General features: G+C 39.6%; 1 protein-coding gene and 1 long non-coding RNA gene across 3 annotated transcripts in view; both read right to left on the bottom strand.

Moving 5' to 3' along the window:
• Positions 1-5,551, bottom strand: part of IPPK (inositol-pentakisphosphate 2-kinase) — a 30,216-nt gene extending 24,665 nt beyond the window's left edge. For both annotated transcript variants that reach the window (XR_007206037.1, XM_048315346.1), the window contains exon 1: positions 5,399-5,551. Coding sequence is in view for 1 of the 2 variants with exons in the window: in XM_048315346.1 (XP_048171303.1) it covers positions 5,399-5,479 (81 nt within the window). In the remaining variant the exon portion in view is untranslated. The remainder of the gene's footprint in view (positions 1-5,398) is intronic.
• An 87-nt stretch (positions 5,552-5,638) lies between these two features.
• Positions 5,639-9,252, bottom strand: LOC125331793. The gene is made up of 4 exons (XR_007206188.1): positions 8,919-9,252; positions 8,125-8,393; positions 6,122-6,239; positions 5,639-5,769 (listed from the first exon to the last, which is right to left on the bottom strand). It is a non-coding gene; the product is annotated as an uncharacterized LOC125331793 (long non-coding RNA).
• Between the last annotated feature and the right edge of the window lie 10,773 nt (positions 9,253-20,025).

The following is a 20,025-nucleotide window of genomic DNA, read 5'->3' as shown; positions in this document are numbered from 1 at the left end:
GAAATTTAAAAGAAAACACCACACACACACAAAAAAAAAATCAAATAGAAGAGGTAGAAAATTCTACAGAACCAGATGCAAAACTCCTCCCTACATTCCACAATTCCCAAATCCATCAGAAGGAAGAATTAGCACAGGTTTGAAACACAAATAGTAGAATCTCATCAAGGAGACAAAAATGTTTAAGCTCAAGTCTTACAAAAACTATGCCTTTCCCATTAGTCAAAATGAAATTCAACAAATACAAGTTGCATTTTACCTTTTCTGGTAGCGTCTTTCTGTAAAAGAACCAAGAGACCAGAATGTGGCCATATTTTAAATCAGAGCAGTATTTAGAAAAGGCCATTATTAATAAACTATTGTATTTATAACCACAAGAACAGCAAAATTTCCCTAACTGAAGATTCTTTAATACAGGAATCAGCAGTCTGTTCTATATTTCCATGAAATCAAGACATTCATGGATATTAATGGGGAAAAAAAACAATCAGAACACAACAGAAAACAGAACACAACTGAAAAAATTTTGCTTTATAGTCGGGGATCTGGAATTTCTCAGGAACAACTTGGAAGTTTGGGGGCATCAGTACTTGCACAAATATCAATAGCACAAAACAGATTCGGGCAACTCCACACAGAAAAACAACAGAAGAAACAGGACACACAAATTTTTGGACTTGTACAAAATGGCATAATCAGAAAAAGCACCTTAAGAAGATTCTCTCAACAAGACAGCAATTAATGATCAGCATCATCTCTTTTCTGCCAAACAAGGCCAGAGGAAAGCTGCAGCTAAGCCATTCCAACCACAAGCTTTCTACTCTTTCAGCAACATCCTTCTGTCTAAACATACAATCCTGTCTTCTCTTCAAGTAAGTTTATTGCAACAAAACTGAATTTGTCATTATTCTTATAAACAAAACAACCAACCAGCCAAAGGAAAACTATTTCATAATGCAAAGGCACTATGAGGAAAAATTATCTACCCTGATTGGCACACGTTTACCCTTCTCATAGTTATTTTACTTCAAAATCCCAAACCAAATCCCTCTCCCCTCTATGCAGAAAGTGGCTTCCTGCACACACTTTGCAGCCATCATAATGCAGGTACCAGCAGAAGCAGCTACAGACGCAGTGAAATCAGAGACTGCTGCTAAAACATGAGATACACCTCTCTCCCAGCACCTCTGCTCGCTACAGTCCCCTGTGCAGTCAGCACAAGGACTGGGAAGGATGCCTGCTAAAGCAACACTGGGACTTTCTCCATCTTTACCACAGGTCTTGAAGGGAAAATAAGTATCACAGAGAAGAGACAGATATTATTCGTTTATTACAGGCACCAACTTTGAGAATCTTCTGCAAGCTTGATTACCTGACTTGACTCCCTCATCCAGACTCCTTAGCTACACTTCACTTACCTTCTCCATCTCCCCTCCTTTCCCTTTTCCTATTCATAAGCTCACAGATGCTCTGGAGATGGTTTATCCATTTCCTAATTAAGTCCTGTACCAAAACCCAAGGTTATCTGCTGGAGCTGCAAACATTCCAAGACATGAAGTAGATGATCACTCACAATCCAGGCATCTGAAGCCATAAACAACAACCTTTTGCAAGCACATGCCAAGGTTGTTCTAGACCATCTCACTTAATAAAAAACAAGCTGGGGGAAAAAAACCTCCTATTTTCCACCTCAGTCACCCTGAAACACAGATTTGATGTTCAAATGTATTTCAAAAGTAGGCTTTTGGTTACCACAATATCCCAACATGCAAGAAGTAAAACAGAGACCAGGAGGAATGCACATACTTCATCTCATAAAGCAACTACTGCAGACTGCAAGCACACGTTTCAATAGCAAAAGGAAATCCAAGTTATTATTCCTAGAGTTGCTTACACTACTTTGTACAAATATCTACTGAAGCCTTTTGAAATGAAGTGTTAGGTGTCCCATAAGAGCAAACAACTGATTAAAGTGCAGAACTCCAAAGGAGGATTTCCAGCTCACTTCTGAAAAACTAAGTACCTGCACTGCAGAAAGACACAACATCTTACCAGGAGATAACTGTTCTGCAGCAGTTTCTCTGAACCCTCTCTGCTGCTTATGAGTAGGGAGGAGGAGGGAAAGCCCTGCTTAGCTCTCTTTTTAAATCTGAAGCCAAATTTGAAGTAGAAGGAGCGACTTTCCGCTAAAAACTCCAGGAAAAAGAAACCTCCTTTCTAAACCACCTGGCTGGCTGATGGTGCTTGGTTGGGGGTTGCAGCACAAATGTCTCATCAACACCTCTTAGAGCTACCAGTTGTATTTCACACTAGAATCATGAGGTAGGAAAGTTGTCTCTTCATTCTAGCACTTCAGCAGACTGCAAGACTACACAAAGGCCTTTTGACCACAATTCAGTTTCAATTTGGATTAATGCATTCACAGCTGCAATAAAAACCAAAAGGAAAAGCTTGATCACCAGAGAAACTTGTACCATAGTTCTGTACATCTTCTGGAACTTTAGATTCACCAGAACTGAAACTTTAAAAATCCATGAAAGCAGAAGCTTGAGTGTTCATCAAGCAAGCAAGCACAGAGCTCCAGTGGTAACAATGGGAACTGGAAATGCTTGGCAGGTATTCCATCTTTATTCACCAGATCACTGTCTAAATGCTGCCAAACTAATTAAAGTGACTCTGTAAAACTACCACTGTAAGAAGAGACGTGTTGAGTAGCCCATGCCGTGCCTCAGACTCCTTATCCTTCACTGGAGGGATAAGGGACAGAGATGCACTTGCAGTGATTTCAGCACACAGGGAGACTCCCGTCACTATTACGCCCTGCAGGATTAATAACCAGCAAGAGGAAAGAGCACAGCGAGCACTGACAGCACTTTCATGGAAACAACAGAGCTCATTCCATAGGATGCCAGCATCCCCCTGCCAAACAAACCTTTGTCTGGACGCACTGGAAAAGCGGCTGCGTGTCGCCTGCATCCAGGGCTTATCAGCACACTGCCAGCAGAACTGTTTGCTGGGCATGTGACTTTTCCATGACCAACTTTTTACTTTGGTCCTGTACTGGATTAACAATGCATTACATTCATGTCTTAAAGGGCAACCTACAGGGAATGGAGCAACCCCAGGAAATAAGCAGAGCCTTAAACACAGGAGAGCACCCTGTGATGACATGGGCCTTATTGCCCTTACTGTCCATCCCTAACCCAGCCACAGCCCTCACAGCCAGGAACAGGGGTGTCCATCCAGGCTGCTTGCCCACCCCAGCCTGCAGATCCAGTGTGCTGGAGACATGACCTTGCACAGGGCTGTTATGAGTGCTCCAAGGAGAGCAGGAGTTCAAACACAACACCTTGGACCTCACTTCATGAAAGGCAAAGCAGCTCATGCCCTCTTCTCCAGGACAGGGATTCACTTTTTTGTTGTTGTTGCAGTTTTGTTTTTTAAACTTCTCAAAGTTTCCCAAAGCAAGGAAGAGTGGCTTAGACTTAGAGAGGTAGGGACCAGCTTCCTCTCCACATTCCCAAATACCACTATGCATGAGAACATGGAAACAACAAGCACATACACTGTTTCAATCTGGCCTCTCACTTGTATCTGAGCATCCATTCATGTCTCTCCCACCACCACCAAATCCCTATCCCCCTCCTCTGGCATTCATACACAAAAAACATGAACTGGAAAGCTACAGAATGATGCAAGGACAGTCAAAATGTCTTAGCTGTGCTGCTGATCCATTCACACAAACCTGAGAATAACTTAACACCAGATCACAAGAACGATGATTAATTGTGCAAGTATGTCCTGCTCGTAAGAGGCACAAAGTTACAATTAGCATCTATATAGTATTTTATAGGCTTCGAGTTTACCAGACTTTGTCATCAGTAGACACAAAGATCCAAAATGTAAACTTCACTGTTTCAAAGTTGTCTATAAAGGAAAAATTGTATCTATTTCACTTTCACTCTATCTTAAAAGTTTTAGCATCTTGTTAAAAAGAGAACTGGCACACTCAGCAGCTATTCTGAATCACTGGCTGACTTCCTCACTTTCCACATCTTTAAAGATAATCACAATTACGTCACTAATAATCCATTATTTATCTTGATTCCCATCATCCAGTGACTGAGTAGTTTCTACACTGCCTTTTTCAAAGCTAAAATATGACAGGAAACAAAATCATACACGTTCTTCTTGTACCAAAAATAGCTTTTAAATAGTATTTAATATAAAGAAAAAGAGGAAAAAAGCTAGAACCACAGAAGTGCCCCTCCTAAAGTTTGGAGAGCACCATAAGATTTCTAGCATTTTCTCAGACATAGTATTTGTTAATATTTTACATCTAATTCATACTTTTAATGCAGAAAACAGACATTAAAAGAATCCAGTATTTTCAGTCATTCATTTAGACATAATTTTAAAAAATAGTTCTCAAGATTCAATTCTTATTATAGATCTTTTTCTACAAAAAGCCTACATTTCATCATTCTGGCTTTACTGAGTTTTGATCTATGAATCATCAAGAACGTTCTGTGGCAAATCCATACCAGCTTTTAAACTGAAATCCAAATACATTTTTAAAGCACAAAACAGCCACAGGCACTTTTCAGAAAAGGAATAAACTCCTTAGAGGGGCACATATCCCAATATATTAAGTAAATAATGTACATGCAAGGGGGGCACGAATACACTGTCAGCATAAATTGACACAGAGTCTGCTTGATTGGATTCAGCTTCATTTGACCATTACTGCTGTAAGTGCTGAATCTATTTTACTGGAATTTTTAAATTCCTCCATCCCCCCGTATTCCCCTCTCCCCTCAAAAAAAAACCAACAAGCAAACAAACAAAAAAAACCCAGACAAACAAAACAAAACAAAAAAAAAAAACAACAAACAAGAAAACAAAAAACCAACAGGTAGATGGAAGGATGGGGATGAAGTGACCACCGGGGTCACATCACACCAGCTCTGTGGCACAGCCAAAAACCGAAATTAGAGTCGGGAGCCCGGCCCAGCACTGCAGCGAGTGCTCAAACTCCTCACAGAGCCAGAGTCGGTGACAAAGGGAAAAACACGCCTTCTCCAGCTCGCTTTCTCCTGTCACATCACCCACACCCAGGAATGATGATGGAAAAGGTGAATTTTTAGCACTTTTCCTCACAGCTCCCATCTCCAGGCGGCAGCTGCCCGGCCATCGGCTGCTTTCCCTCCGCTCCTTACTGGCCGTGACGGAGGACCCGGGGAAACGCCCGCTCATCTTCCCCACGGGACAGGCCCGATCTCCCCGGGATAGAAAACTCCTCCGGGAAAGAAAGCAGCGAGGGCGAGCGGCGGGGCCGAGCGGCCGCTCCCGCCGGGCCGCCCCTCTCACGCGGGCCCGGGTTGGGGCTCCCCCGTACCTGGCAGTGTGAGACGACGAGGCTCTGGTTGCCTTCCCCGTGGTACTTCCATTCATTCTCATCCATCTTCTCCACTTCCATGCCCGGCCCGGGCCGCGCGGAGGGCAGGAGCAGCCGCCGGCCCCGCCGCCTCACGCCGCCACCATCGCGGCTGCGCCGCCCGCCCTCCGCCGAGGGAAGTCCCGCCCGCCGCGGGCGCCATCTTGGAGGCGGGCAGCGGGGGACAGGGAGCCCTGAGGCGCCGCCCGGGCAGAGCCGGCGGCCGAACAGCGTCTGCTGCCGCCGGGAACCGCCGGTCAGGGAAGGCGATGGTCCCGCTCTGCTCTGCAGTGGTCTCACCTTGAGTCCTGTGTGTGGTTTTGGGCACCAGACTATTAAAAAGGGATTAAGCTGTTAGAGATGATCTAAAGGAGGCCATAAGGATGGAGAAAGATCGGAGGGGAAGCCTTATGAGGAGCAGCTGAGAGCACTTGATTTGTTCGGCCTGGAGAAAAGGAGGCTGAGGGGAGACCTCATCTTTATCAGGAACCCACCCAGGCACTGAACAGTCCCCTCCACGGTTGGGTCACAGCCCCAAGGCTGACAGAGCTCAGAGAGAGTTTGGACAATGCTCTCAGGGACAGGGTGGGATTTTGGGGTGTCCAGGAGTTGGACTCTGATCCCGATGGGTCCCTTCCTAGCCGGTGTGTTCTGTGGTGGGGGGTGACCACGTAACATACTCACTGTGTGGAAGATGAGCTCGCATCTGCAGCAGAGGATCTGTGCATGGTCCAATGCCCAGAATAGGTGAGGTTTTGACCCCTTTGGGATTGTGTTTCACAGAACTGCAGAATCAATTGGGCTGGAAAAGACCATCAAGTCCAACTTAAAACCAGTCATCACCTTGTAAACCCAACAATAAGTGCCACCTCCAGTCTTTCCTTAAACACATCCAGTCACCTCCAGTGATGCCACCATCCACCTGGCAGCCCCTTCCAGTGTCTTTTCAGCTACAGTTTCCAGCTGGTTTGAATTTTACAGATGTTTTCTCTTGCAGTCAAGTGTCTGTTTAATTAGTCTTGTGCTCCAATACACCAGGTCATTCAATTACCCAATGTTACAAGCAGAAAAATGAACATCTGTGTAATGTTCTTTAAAAATTAAACATTATTCTGCTTTCCTTACCCCTACCAACCCACCCTCCCAAGTATGAATATACACATACATGATTTACAATAAATACAAAACAGTCTACAGACCCAAACTCCCTATCACAAACATGGGATTAAATTCTAGAACCCTTCATCCAGTAATTTTTATGACCATGTGTTTTGACCGCAAACTTATCCTTCAATGACCATTTTAAAACAATCCCTAAGGGCTCTCAGAAATTCCCCCTTTTCTTTCCTGCTTCCTCACAAGGCTCTTCATGACAGGGGCCAGGCTGACACAAAAGGAGTTAATTAATGCTCAGAAGTTTTCCTCTGTAAAATGAACATTTGTATAATTTGGACAGTACTCTAACTTGACTCTCTACTGCAGCTTTTCAAAAGAAAGTCAAAGCAGAGCAAACTGTGCCCTTTTTAACAGGGAGAGAAGATGCACCTAAAAGGCTGAAAATAAAACCTGCATAAATCTGCAATGAGTCATTGATCTTTTTTTTTAAATGTGTGTGGTGCTGTAACTTAAACACTTATCATCCAATTTCACTAAACTTAAAAAAAATGGGGGTTAAACAAAATATGTGCCAAAACAGTGACTGATAATCACTTTTCCTTTTTTTAGCATTCTATAGATGCCTACATGAAAAAAGAATTCTTGCTCCTTTGGCTATTTGATAAAGATGAAAATAATGACAGTGATATCTTTAAAGTAGGTTTCTGTCATCTGTGTTTGCAAAGTTTCTCTATGTTGTGTAACTAGAAATGCATATCTAACATACAAGAATTAGCCATACTATCCTGACTTTTAGGAGTGTTATAAAGAAGTTTCACTCAGGACTGTAAGATTGTGGTATTTATAATACTTTCATTAAAAAATAACTGTACTTCAGGGAAATGATATTTGAACAATTATTAGGCTTACATGGAGAAATACAAAGGGAAATAATATCAATGTATTGTCTTGCAATGGCAAAACTGACTTGTTTCAATTTTAAAAGGAACTCTAGCATAGCAAGTTCTTTCATAGTTCTAAAAAATGCACACCTACAGAGTTAAAAATAAAGTGGAGGTTTGAGTGTAAGGGTAAACAACACCAAGAACACCAAGTTTTAACATACTACTTCTCTCTAGCAGGGCACTTCGCTGTCCACCTTTTCCTCCAGCATTCCAAGGTGCAGAACTACCACTTGGGCAATTTGAGGCAGTGCTCTGAAAATATGCTAGTGAAACTTAAACCTGGAGGAAACAAAAGCATATCTTATTTCTCCCTGCATTATCAGGTTTTATTACTCATTTCAGGTGTTATCTACAATGTGCTTGGACTGAAGTATCAGAAGCTTTGGTGCCATTCATGACATTCAGGTATTGCTTAACTGGAATTCCCCTGTCAGGTGGTGTAACTACAGCTGGTGTGGACATACCTGGCTGGGTTTTAATTAGGTGCCTTGAGGTCTACATGCACAGAGCTCAGTGACCTGCAAAATCCACCCAGGGATCTCAGCAGATGGCCAGGTAACCTGTGGTATTTCAGTATGTAAATAAGTGAGTTTAAAACTGCAGCAGGAATGCATAATGTAATCGTACCTTCAGTTCTCCAGCTCCCACTTCATCCCCTCAGCAGTTTCTTTTTTGATGTCACATGAAGGAGTCGGGAGAGCACCACAAGCCTGAAATACACATTTCTTTTCCTCAGAGTGCTGTAACTGCATTGTGCTTTATAGCACAATTCCTGGTTTTTGGGGCTCTTCTTGTTAGGAAGTCATCAACACTGGACTCTCCCATTTGCCATCTTTTGCAATTTGTAAGTTCACCGCGGAATGAGAATAAAATGGTAAGAACAGTCCACAGTTCACCTATTCAGTTTGAGGAGAAAAAAAAAGTATCAGGCAAGTATTTAATGTTAACATTCCTTGCTATAAAAAGTTCATAAATCCACATCTGAGGGAAAAAAAATAGCATTACCTGAGACTCATGATAAAATTGTGTGCCAATAATACAAAGGTCTTGTAAGCTCATAAGAAGGATTTTTGCTATAATAGGTACATCTTAGTTCTCCTGGCTCCTAAAATGAAAGGCTTCTATATAAAAGAAAGGATATTTTGTTCTTTATGAAAAGAGTAATCATGACACAAAAGATCCTGTCCTGTGACCTAGAAACATCAGCCTGGAGAAATCAGGTTTAAAAATCGCAAATTCAAGGCAGCAAGTCCAAAAATATTAAATGGATTTGATAATACCACAGTGAAATTGTGCTACAAAATACTGTTTGTTTTAAACTACTACACCATTTTCAGTTTCAAAAGGTAGAATTTTGTTTAAATAGGATTGAGTTTCATACTTTTATTGTACTCAGACCAACAGAAATGGAATATACTTACGTAACTCACATCATACAAATTTTCAAGCTTTGGTTTTTTTCCTCGAATCAGGACAACACCATTGCTCCATGCCACTGTTATTTCTTGAATCCCTGGTTTCTCCATGTAACTTCACACACATACTAAAACTGCAGAAAATTTCATGCTCCAACTGCCATTTCACCATCTCACACTGACTGAGAATCATTGACCCTACAAAGCAAAAAGGGTTAGAATAGGACTGGAGTGTGTCATTCAGTGGCTTTTTAGAAAGCATATGTGGTACTTCAAACAGCAGTAAAATATTTTAGAAATAAAGGAAGTCATGGCTTCAGGAATAGGGCTGTAAGCAGCAAGAAAGGTGATTTTAGGTGAATAAAGCCACGTCTATGTTGTTAGCACATAAGAGCCTGCACAAACTTACCACAGATATGAATAAACAGGCATTATTACTACCAAGAACTTTAATTGCTACATACAGTCTGAGGGAGCTATAAAGTTATAGGCACAGCATAAAGAAGAACTCTGTACTGTATCTATAACTCCAAAGAATTGCCAGGACAGACAGTATTTTTTTACACATAGACAAGACAATTAAAAAACATTTCCTATACACAGGAGTCCTGTATGTTTATTGAAAAAAAAAAATACAGCTGTTTACCAGTGGGACATGACCCAAAATGAAAAACAGTGTTGTGGTGAATTTTTTTGACTGGTAAGGGAAAATATATGGAAAAGAAGATAAACTGTGGGAGGTCATTAAAGCAGAAGACTATGGTGAAATCCTGGTAACTTGGGCAGGGTATTAAGGCAGAAAGGAACAAGACCAACCCCATCTAAGCACCTCCTTAAAGTCTGCTCTTACAGCCTCTAATCTGTGGGTGAGGAAGGAAAAATGAAGGGATAGAGAGCTTTTAGGTCTTGCTTTGTATTAAAGGACATACCAGCAACTAAAAAACTAAATACTCTTTTTATAAAGAGGTGAAAGCAGAGCAGTTCTGTAGCCTGGGCAGAACTCACGTAGCCACAGAACTTGTGCTGCTTTCAGGCCAGGCCAACACTCCTCAGTGCAGGTACTTGGCTGTTAATGTTACACTGTTTGCTCACCATCAAACACCTCTTGCAACTGCTCCTGGGAAAACACTTTATTGTCTCCTATCACAAACGCAGGACCCCAGCCTTGTGCCCAGCCCCTGGACCTGTTAATGGTTAAAGGACAGCATTAAACTTCTTTTTGACACAAGCCCTGTCTGAACCTCTTTAAACAGGGAAGAGCACACGTAGATTAACCTGGTTTTCAGCTAAACTGCCATCATTTGGCAACACACCTCTGTGGGAAGACCTTGAAACCTTCCCGGTAGAACTTTCAGTTCACTGAGTACAAGGTCTCCTTAAGATAAATTACAAATGGCTGCAAATTGGTCACATGTTAACATTTCAGTTTATACCCAGAAACACCGAACTGTAATACATGGGAGTGGTACAGACACACTGAGCATCAGTTTCTTTTGTACTTACTGAGAAATTCAGATTTATGTTCCCTGGCACAGCTATCAAATACTTTCAAAGATATAGCTCCTTCAATTCATACACACTACATTTTAATGACTGTGGTGTTAATTTTGGAGTGATCTCAGTATGCAAATGGCACCATACAAGTTTAATGTTCCCCCTGACCATTTCCCTTGAAGAACCCAATTTACTGGAATTGTCATGATTGATATCAATAAGCAGAACTGATAAATAGCCAAAAGACATGTTCTCAAATTCTAAACCTCACATTATCTGTCCTCTCCAATACATAAACATAGATGTAATGCAGTTCCCAAGCAGAAACACCAATATAAACATAATGGAATCTCCAAAGGGTGATCTTGTTCTCCATTCCAAATCTGGCCGTATATTCCCATGTTGCCCTTGGCACACGGACACCCATGAGGCACCTCAGAGCAGATGATTCATCAAAGGAATGGTCAAGTTTTCTCTGGTGGGATTTTTTTTCCCCAAAAATTGTTTAGTTGACTCAGCAAAGCAGAGTGACACATGGCACAGCCACACAAGTGCTCCAGCTGTCACTGGGGGAGGAGTGGGAGCACATCCCAAACCGTCTGGGAGCGCAGGATTTGCCATTCTGCTGCCAGCTCACTCTCACACCACATTAAGCTGATTATGAAACTGCACTTTGAGCAGCTGCAGAACCTCCTGGCAGGGTGAACTCGCGGGGCCCTTTCAAGGAAAGGAGAAAACACACAGATGGAACAGATATCTCTGGGTGTGCTCTGAAAAAGCAGCAGAGAGCACAACAATGAGGAAGTGTTTTGGGAGAGAGAACTATGGCTCATTCAGCAGTGCAGGAGCTGTTACTGACAGGGGTGTTTGGGTTGGGTTTTTTTCCTCTTTCTCCCCCAGAAAAACACATGTATTTGAGTCCTCCCATGCCCTCACTGCTCCATCTACCCAGGAGAGAATTGAAGGGATCTGCACTATCAGAGGATCAGTGATAACACATTCCACTAAATTTTATTGATTTAAAACAGCTATTTCAAAAGTGACAATCTACAGTTCTCTTGATTAAGGTGGAATGAAGTGGATACTTAACAAGGGATTATGAGATCTCCCTGACTGAACGTCTGCCAAAACCAAGTTTTGTTTTATTGCAACGTCTATTGCAATAAAAATCTTTATGATGGTGTCTCACTTGTACACTCATTAATCGTATTTATGCTTTTGTTTTATCTCACACCTTTCCAGGAGATTTCTAGGGGAAAAAAATCCAAGTTCCTTGGAAGAGAACTATTCCTAACAGTGACAGGAAGATAAATATACTGGAAAATATATATATGTACACACACGCACCCTAGATCTCTCAAGTCAAGCTTTTTTAGCAAGGAATTAAATTTGATTGAGTGAGCATAAATTCTAGATTAAATTCTACACTTATGAAAACAGAATCAGGACCAAAAAGCAGTGAAGCCCCTCCTCATCCAAAGCTTGGCACGTTGGAAGGTACAAATCCATCTGGCATGAATTCATAGATTAAAAAGATATACCTGGATGTTCTACTTGGTGGCTGGTTCTGAACATATCTAAATCTGTGCAAAAAAAAAAAAAAAGAGAAGCATTTACATTCACCAAATCATACCTGGAGACAGGCATTTAATTGCAGTTACAGGTTTCCAGGGGTTTACAGTGTTGCAAAATAGATAAAATAGGAAACAGCCTCATCTGCTGGTTTGAGGAGACACTATCAGGTGCATTACTTTCTTTTTCCTCTCCATGTACATCTCCCAGATCTCACAGAATAAAATCTATAGCATTGAACTTCGGGTTTGTTTGTTTGCTTTTTTGTTTCTTTTAGCAGCAAAGCCATTTGCACACACTCCTCATATGATTGGGAGATCCCAGATAATTCAGTGAAAGGAGCAGCTCTGAATTTACTTTCTGGCTCCTGGTTGTTAATACAGACAGACACGTCCAAAGAGATTGCTCAAAAAGAGTTCCCATTATTTAAGTTCCCTGTAATTTTATTAAAGCTTCATAGTGTTCCTAAATCAGCTATTCTAGGGCACTATTTGTTTCAAACAGAAATGTTTGATGGACATTTTTGCTGTGGAGTTTTTTCTTGTTTAAAAAGTTAATAAAAAGAAAACCTTCTGAAATAAAATTGAAAAATATGCTGATTTATCTTATTGAACTTTGTATTAAAAAGCATTAGCATTGAAACAATGAAGAAATTAGTGGGAAACAGTACAGGATAACAGGTCACCCTGAGCTTAATGATGGATTTTTTGCTGTCTTTTTAGTCTCAATGCACCAGAAGAGGTTCAAAGTCAATGGAAACAAAAGGAAAACCTTGAAATAGGAGTGAGGATTACAGATGGCAGTTAAAAGATGCAGTCAAAAAGTAGAAGAAAGGAAGACAGAAGCAAATAATACAAGAAAGGTGCAGAATATCAAAAGTCCTAAGCCTGAAATGTTATTTTTCTAAGCAGATTGCATTCCAGAGGTTAGTCCTAGAACACAATTTATCACGATGTGAAAACCATACCATAACAATTCTTTATCAAGGACACAGCACTAAACCAAAATTGCATAAAGAGGTTTTACAGGAGATTAGATTCACATAGACTCAAAGGGAAAAAATGCCATTTCAGAATAACCCACATTATCTGCCAAAATCTGGCTCACCAGAAATTGCTCACAGCAATTATTCAAAAAAGGAGCAGCCTAACCAGAACTTACCCGTTCTCTGTACAACTATACACATATTAACCTTCCTGGACAACTCTGTGTCCCTGAGAGGTGGAAAAATTATTTGTTAGAAGATCCTTGTACAAAGATCACTGTATGATCATTCAGAGTAAGGGACAAACATACAGATTTTATTCTCTAAGCTTTTAGCCTTCCCCTGAATGCATTCCTTCCACTCTGTGAACATTTCCCACGGGCGCTTCTGAGTTTTGAGAAGGGCCTGAATTTCCCTTTTATTTCCCACCACTTCCATCTCGTGCCCCCACTCCCCTCATCTGCCTACAGGCATCATTTTACCACTCTGGGCTCTTCCCACAGGGGATACTTTGCAGGATGTTTTGGTGGAATGCCAAATAATCCTACTCATGCATTGTCTCTGTACTGAGACAAGAGATCATTGGAACACTGGGACAGAGCAAAGACCTCACTGGAAAAAAAACCACAAATAAGAGCTTGATCTATCAGGAATTTCCGAGCAGTAGATTTGGGAAGTAATGCTTTATTTCATAACCAGAGATGTTGCACTTTATGAGATATAATTTCCTTCCTGTTGGAGCATTCTTGCTATACCATGTTCTATCAGGACAGTTGTTACAGCTTAGGGGTTTTTGGTTAACCCTGTACATAGATAAGCTTTACAAAATCTTGATGATATTCACAAGATCTTCGAAACAGGCACACCCATATACATGTTAGGAACAAAGTGAAATGACAGCAAAGTTTCACAAGCATCATATTGTCCTTTTAGACCATGATGCATGATATAAAGTTAATTATCCTTTCCTCCTTATCAAAGTTTCAGGCCCACTCCTTCACATTACTGCCAATTTAAAATACCCATTTGATTTCACATGCATTTTAGTTTTAAACTCTTGCAGAAACAAACTAGAATATTTGGTTCTAACAAATATTTACCTTTAGTAAAACTAACCATTCTTCTGCCATCAGTTTCCTAAAGCAAACATTTCAAACAAGATGTCTAAAGTAAAGGAAGTGTTACTGATAAGTCATTTCAGTTAAAACAAATGCACAGGAACCCTTTTATATAATTGAAGAGTTTATATAATACACGACAGTAGGAACACTGACCTACTGCTTTTGTATGGAGATGTCCACAAAGGCACCAAGCGGTCTACATAAAAATACAAAAAACAGTCTCTTTTCCAAAAAGTATGAACAAAGATGCAAATAGCAGGTCCATAAATAAATCATGAGGGTAGAAAAAAATTTCCCTCAAGATTGTTAATCATTAAAAAGCTCAGCCTTGTCTTCTTATAAAGAGGGCAACTACCTTTATGTTTTGCATACAAAGTTTTCAGTTCCTCTGTTTTTCTGCAGCACAGTGAAGTGTTTGTCAGAACACAGGATTACAGCCTGTAAATGGTAACGCTGCCTTTCACATCATCTCTTTGGGTGACAGGTGTCCCATTCCTCTGGAACAGGGAACACACTCAACAGCTACTGGAAAACATTGGTGGAACGAGGTGAGAGCCATCACTGATCATGTAGGAAAGAAGAATATTGGAAAAATCTAGAGAACAGTTTGACTGCATCCACATGAATTCCATTGTGAAAAGAGTGCTTACAAATTTGGGGGGGGGGAACAGAAGGAGAGAAACAACACTCAGTGAGTTTCAAACAAAAAGAAATAAATGCCAATTAAAGACATCAGCATATACTCAGGGGAAAAAAAGGTTAAAGATTGCAAATTAGGCATGAAACAGGAGACATCAGTATTATAAGTGAAGAATACTTACAGGGTGTCACAGTTTAACAATATATTTTAGGGCTACTACTTCACTAGCAGTTTTAAACAAGAATAAAACTAGCTGTAAACTAGGCATAAAGCTGAGATGCTGAAAATGGAACTCCAGCTTTAATTTGCTTAATTATGTGCCTGAAGCAGTGGAAATAATTCATCACAGCAACATGTTAAATATTTAGTTTACAAGCAGTCACCCACACCAGGAGATAGGTTACCAGAAGAACAATAAGCCAGCACTGTCACCCCAAAAAAATTCCAATCTTCAGAAATATTGAAGTAACTACCAAAGGAAAAAAGCTGCTGAAAAATTGCAAATATTCTAAAACTTATTAGCAGAAGGTATATGAAAAAAAAAAAAAGTAAATAGTATTTAGGATCCTGTCTGATATGTGTCTGATATGCTGAATATGTAACAGGTAACTTTTTCCAAAAGCATAATTGTTTGCCCACACATAGCAAAGAAAGCTGATACCAGATCTCAGTATTCCCAACCATGGTTCCCTGTGAAGTGATAGTGGAACAGATAACACTCTTTGCAAAAGGAGCTTCCAGGCCATTTAAAATACTGCTGCCAGTAAGAACAGACTACAAAAGGCTCATTGCAATATAGTGTTACACTGGCCAGCCTGGTACAAAAACAGGAGCTGTAATAAGGCTGAAAAGAAATGCCTCATGGAAGCTCTGGATTCGCCTTCCATTTTTAGCCAGTGCTGGCTACTATCCCAATTCATTGTCAAGATAGGGTGTCTGCCAATAAACAAACATTAATTTATTTTCATTTCATGTCAATGCAAACGTTTAACAAATTTAATGAGAAAAGATTATGTGAAAGACAGATTCTGAAAGGTAAGAAGGGAAGGGGAAAGGGCAACAAGTTGTCTGGTATGTGCTTTTCTGCTGATTTCTAGTCACAAGCTGAGACAGATACACAGCCCCCTCTGAATCACAGCTAAAATGAAGCCCTTTTGAGAAGTTCAATGTCCAGTGTTTTAGAACACATTCAGAAAAAGAATCAATATTAAAGGTTTGTGGAAAGAAAAGGAATTATTTTAGAAAACACACAGAGCTCTCCCTGAATACACCATCAAGCCATATGGTACACACGTACGGTTGTGACACAACACAGACAAATTATTTTCCTTTCTGCTGAGGTCACTCACAGAAGAGCTAAGGTTTCAGCTACAATTAAATCTTCATTTGATCCTTCAGCAACTGGAAGCAGCTCCATGAATCTAACACAAGGCTCAATTAAACAGTGCAAGTGCCTCAAGTGTTCATCGAACCCTGAGCCAAAAGGCTTTTAATGCTAAACACAGGAGGAATTCCACTGACTCCTACAGAAGCAACAACTTAAAAAGTGTAGCATTGAGTCACTGAAAAAGGCCTGTCAGAGACATTAGCTAAACATCAGTGAAAAGATTAATGATAAAAATCAAGTGTTGCATAAACATCACAGTTCATGACTCTGAATTAATTTTGTTCGGCGAAACCTCCATCCATCAAAATACCTAATTCCACATCAAATGTTCAGCACTACTACTAAATTCAAGTACATATTTAATTACTCTTAATTGACGACTCAGCTTGCATACGTCAACCACTTCAAAAATTAGCTCACAAGCCACATCAAAATATTCAATGGGTTCAGTATCAGCCCATCACACTGTGAGGCAAAAAGAACAAAACAACCCTCTCCCAACACATTTGTGCATTTTATTCCTATCTACAGGACAAATTCATTTACAAAACTCTTGCATCATCCTTTAACATGCAGTCAGGAGAGATGTGACCTCTGGTATATACAGAAGAAACCCTGCACACTTCCCAGAAGAGAGGATTTGTATGAGTAATACATTATTTTGAGCCCTAAATAAAACGTTACCTCATCATACACATTATGAGAACCCTGTTCCCACTTATTCTTGATAATCCAAATTCAGAGTGAGATAAAGCAAGTCTAAGGGGTCAACTTGTGTAGTACTCTATTCCAAGAATATATAAAAGCCTAAGCCGTGTAGTAGTTTATGTTCTTTTCCATTACTCCTACATATGTCTTTATGCAAATTTAACCCTCAGGCTGCACATTTGCAACAGGAACATTCACAGAATGCTGTTTTGATGCTAATGATGCTGTATAAATAATATGTAGGGGACTAGTGCAAAGTGTCAACTGCATATTCATATCATACATGTGTACAGTTATTAAAGTAGAATTTAATATAAAAATGCAGAACACTAGGAATTCTCATTAGTATTTTACTCACCTGTGTACAGCATGCAAAATAAAGCTTAGGTTTTGTAGGTAATGTAATTTCTAAGTATTTGTAAATATTTGTAAGTAACAGGCAAGTTATCCCCCCTCAGAGTCCCAGTGAAGGAAAGCAAGTTCCACGTTGGCACTCAGTGTAAAATGAAGTAAGTTTAGTAGTTTGAGGATCTTGCTTCTATGCAGCATTCTCTTCTGACTACCCAGAAGTGCTGCAACAACCAGGGCCCAGACAGATCATGAAGTATTTTCTGGTAGAACCTACCTTTTTCCTCAGTTTCTTGTGTGTTTGTTCATTTTTCCATTCATGTAGCAGAAAATCCTAGGAGTTTCACAAGTAATATCGGTCATCTGAGGCCAAAGTCACTAACTGATCATTGAAATGATCAATTTAAGCCCAGTTTGCATGGCTGGGCTCTTGCCTCATCCCAAACATCATCCTGCAGGCACAACAGCCCTACAGTAAAAACTGCTTTATCAAGTTCTCTGTACTCACTGCTACTGAACTACAAATAAAGTTGGTAAGAATTTATCATCTAAAAAGTTCACATTGAAATGTACTGCATCACAGCATCTACAAAGACTGTATTTACTTTTATATATGCATTTTTCTTTTAAAAATGTGTTTTGTTTCAAAGATGAACTTTCATACTTGGCATATCTCCAGGATTATGAACTTATTTCTCTAAGATAGTATTTATTTAGCAGTAGAGGTTTGCTTGAAACATTACTGAACCATTTTGGTGATATAATTTTTCTTCTTCCTACTACATTTTGAAGTTATTTTATCAAGAGAGATATTTGCAGCTTTGTCTTTCAGTGACTTAAGACTAATTTGCTGTTTGATTTAGCTGAACAGACATTTATTGTCTTTTACAGATTTTATTTCCTTGGATTTTTAAGAACTACTGGGAAGAATAACTGATATAACATAACAATAAAGGTATGCAAATATTACCATCAATAATCCAGAGCCCAGTAGTTTAACGTAATGATAAAACCAAGGTGGTCCAAAATCACAATTTAATTTGCCCTCTCATTGCCTTCTGACACCTTTTAGACGTTGATAGTCCTGCTGATTGCAAACAAGGGGCAGCTGAATCTCACAGTGCAAAGGGATGCTCCCTAGCAGATGAAAGATCATTCCATGCAATTCCATCTCTATTAAAATACATTGCCCACCAAATTACAAGCTAAAATCAGCAGTTTACTTCTCAATGAAAATTTTACATAGCCTTCTAACAGAAAGCAAAATATCCCTTGTTATTACTGAAATAAATTCACTCCCCAGCAAGAAAACCATTAAAATAAGTAAGTATATTACTCCCATAGCATAAATATTACTAAGAGTGACTCTGGAACCATGAGAAAAATAATTTATAAAAAGTATCAACCTTACAAGTCAAGAACCGGCACACCTGTATTACCCAAGAATACAAATCTTCCCACTCTGCCATGGAAACGTGAATCAGCCTGGAGAAATCACACACAGCCAAAGTGATGGCTGAGTGCTGCTACACTGAGACAACATGAGGCAGAAATTAAAATTAGATCCAAATTCGGAGTAATAATTAAATAAAACCAAGGTGAAACAGAAAAAAAGCCAACATACACAGATTATTGTGAAGTAAAAAAAAAAATCTGAAGGAAGGTAAAAACATGAGAGGAAAATCCATGGTTCAAATAGCTAAGAAAACCAGTTATGCAAAGGTAAAGACCTTTAAAGATACATCAGCACTTAAATGAATTCTAGTTCTGAAAAGAGAAATATGGTAAAATTGCTGAAGTAATCAGCAAAAGGCTGGAAGTGATCAATAAACATTGCCTACCTGTATTTGGTAATGTGGATAACTATGTACTGCATGAGGATAATTCAATAATGAAAATACACTTATGACTAGACCAGATGATAAAAAAATAATAAATTTTAGGATTTCATAAGAAAAAACATAACCACAAAGTCTAGAAAGATGCCCAAGAGAACTGCCATAGGATATCAGTGGGACCCCAATGTCTATTTCCAGTGCATGTGAGAACAAATAGAAAATTTCTCTAGAGTAGGTGTCCCGGCATAAAAAAATTAAAAACTAATAATTGCAGGAGACTTACAAGACTTTTAATCATGGATTAAATGTAAAAAGGAGGTTAATTAATCAGGTTAACTTCTCCACTTCCTAATAAGAGTATAATTCAAAGGAGAACAATATCATTAATGCAAATCCACACAGCTTTACAGAAAGCTACTAAACAAACCTGGGATTTGTCCTTTGTGTGAGCAATCACAAACTCATTATTTAGGTTTTTATGAGGCACTTCACCTACAACATGTGGCATTCTAGACCAAATAACAGTGAAGAATGCATTACAGGAATTAAAAATGAGTTAAGCGAAAGACCTCATATTTTTAGCAATTCTGTCAGTACTTCTCCATTGTTCTCAGTGAGGTGAAGCTCACAGCACTGTCAGTGCTGGTGAACAGCAAATCGTGGCGGGAATGGAGCGATCCAGATCAGTTGGTTCACTGCACTCATTCCTTGGGAACACATTCTCAGGCGCATATTAAAAATGGAACAAGTGTTGGCAGAAAGCATGTATGTAAATCCCAGTTAAAAGAAAATTATTTATGCTCAAACTTAAAAAGCTTAATCTTTTTAATCCTTTAAATATGAAAAACAGGCTTAATTTGATGGCAATATAAAGTGCTACACACTGAAAAGCTTTTCATCTTGAGGATAAGGAAATAAGGACACCAATGTTTAGAAACTAAAGCTAAGCATCCCAAATTTCATATTTTAATTTACCTAGCATTAAAGGTAATAGAATATGAAACAAGTACAGACAATCCC

Source organism: Corvus hawaiiensis, chromosome 11, assembly GCF_020740725.1.
Source record: "Corvus hawaiiensis isolate bCorHaw1 chromosome 11, bCorHaw1.pri.cur, whole genome shotgun sequence".
In the NCBI taxonomy this organism is placed as follows: domain Eukaryota; kingdom Metazoa; phylum Chordata; class Aves; order Passeriformes; family Corvidae; genus Corvus; species Corvus hawaiiensis.
Note: the sequence above shows the minus strand (reverse complement) of the source record. Positions and strands in the feature narration are given on the sequence as shown.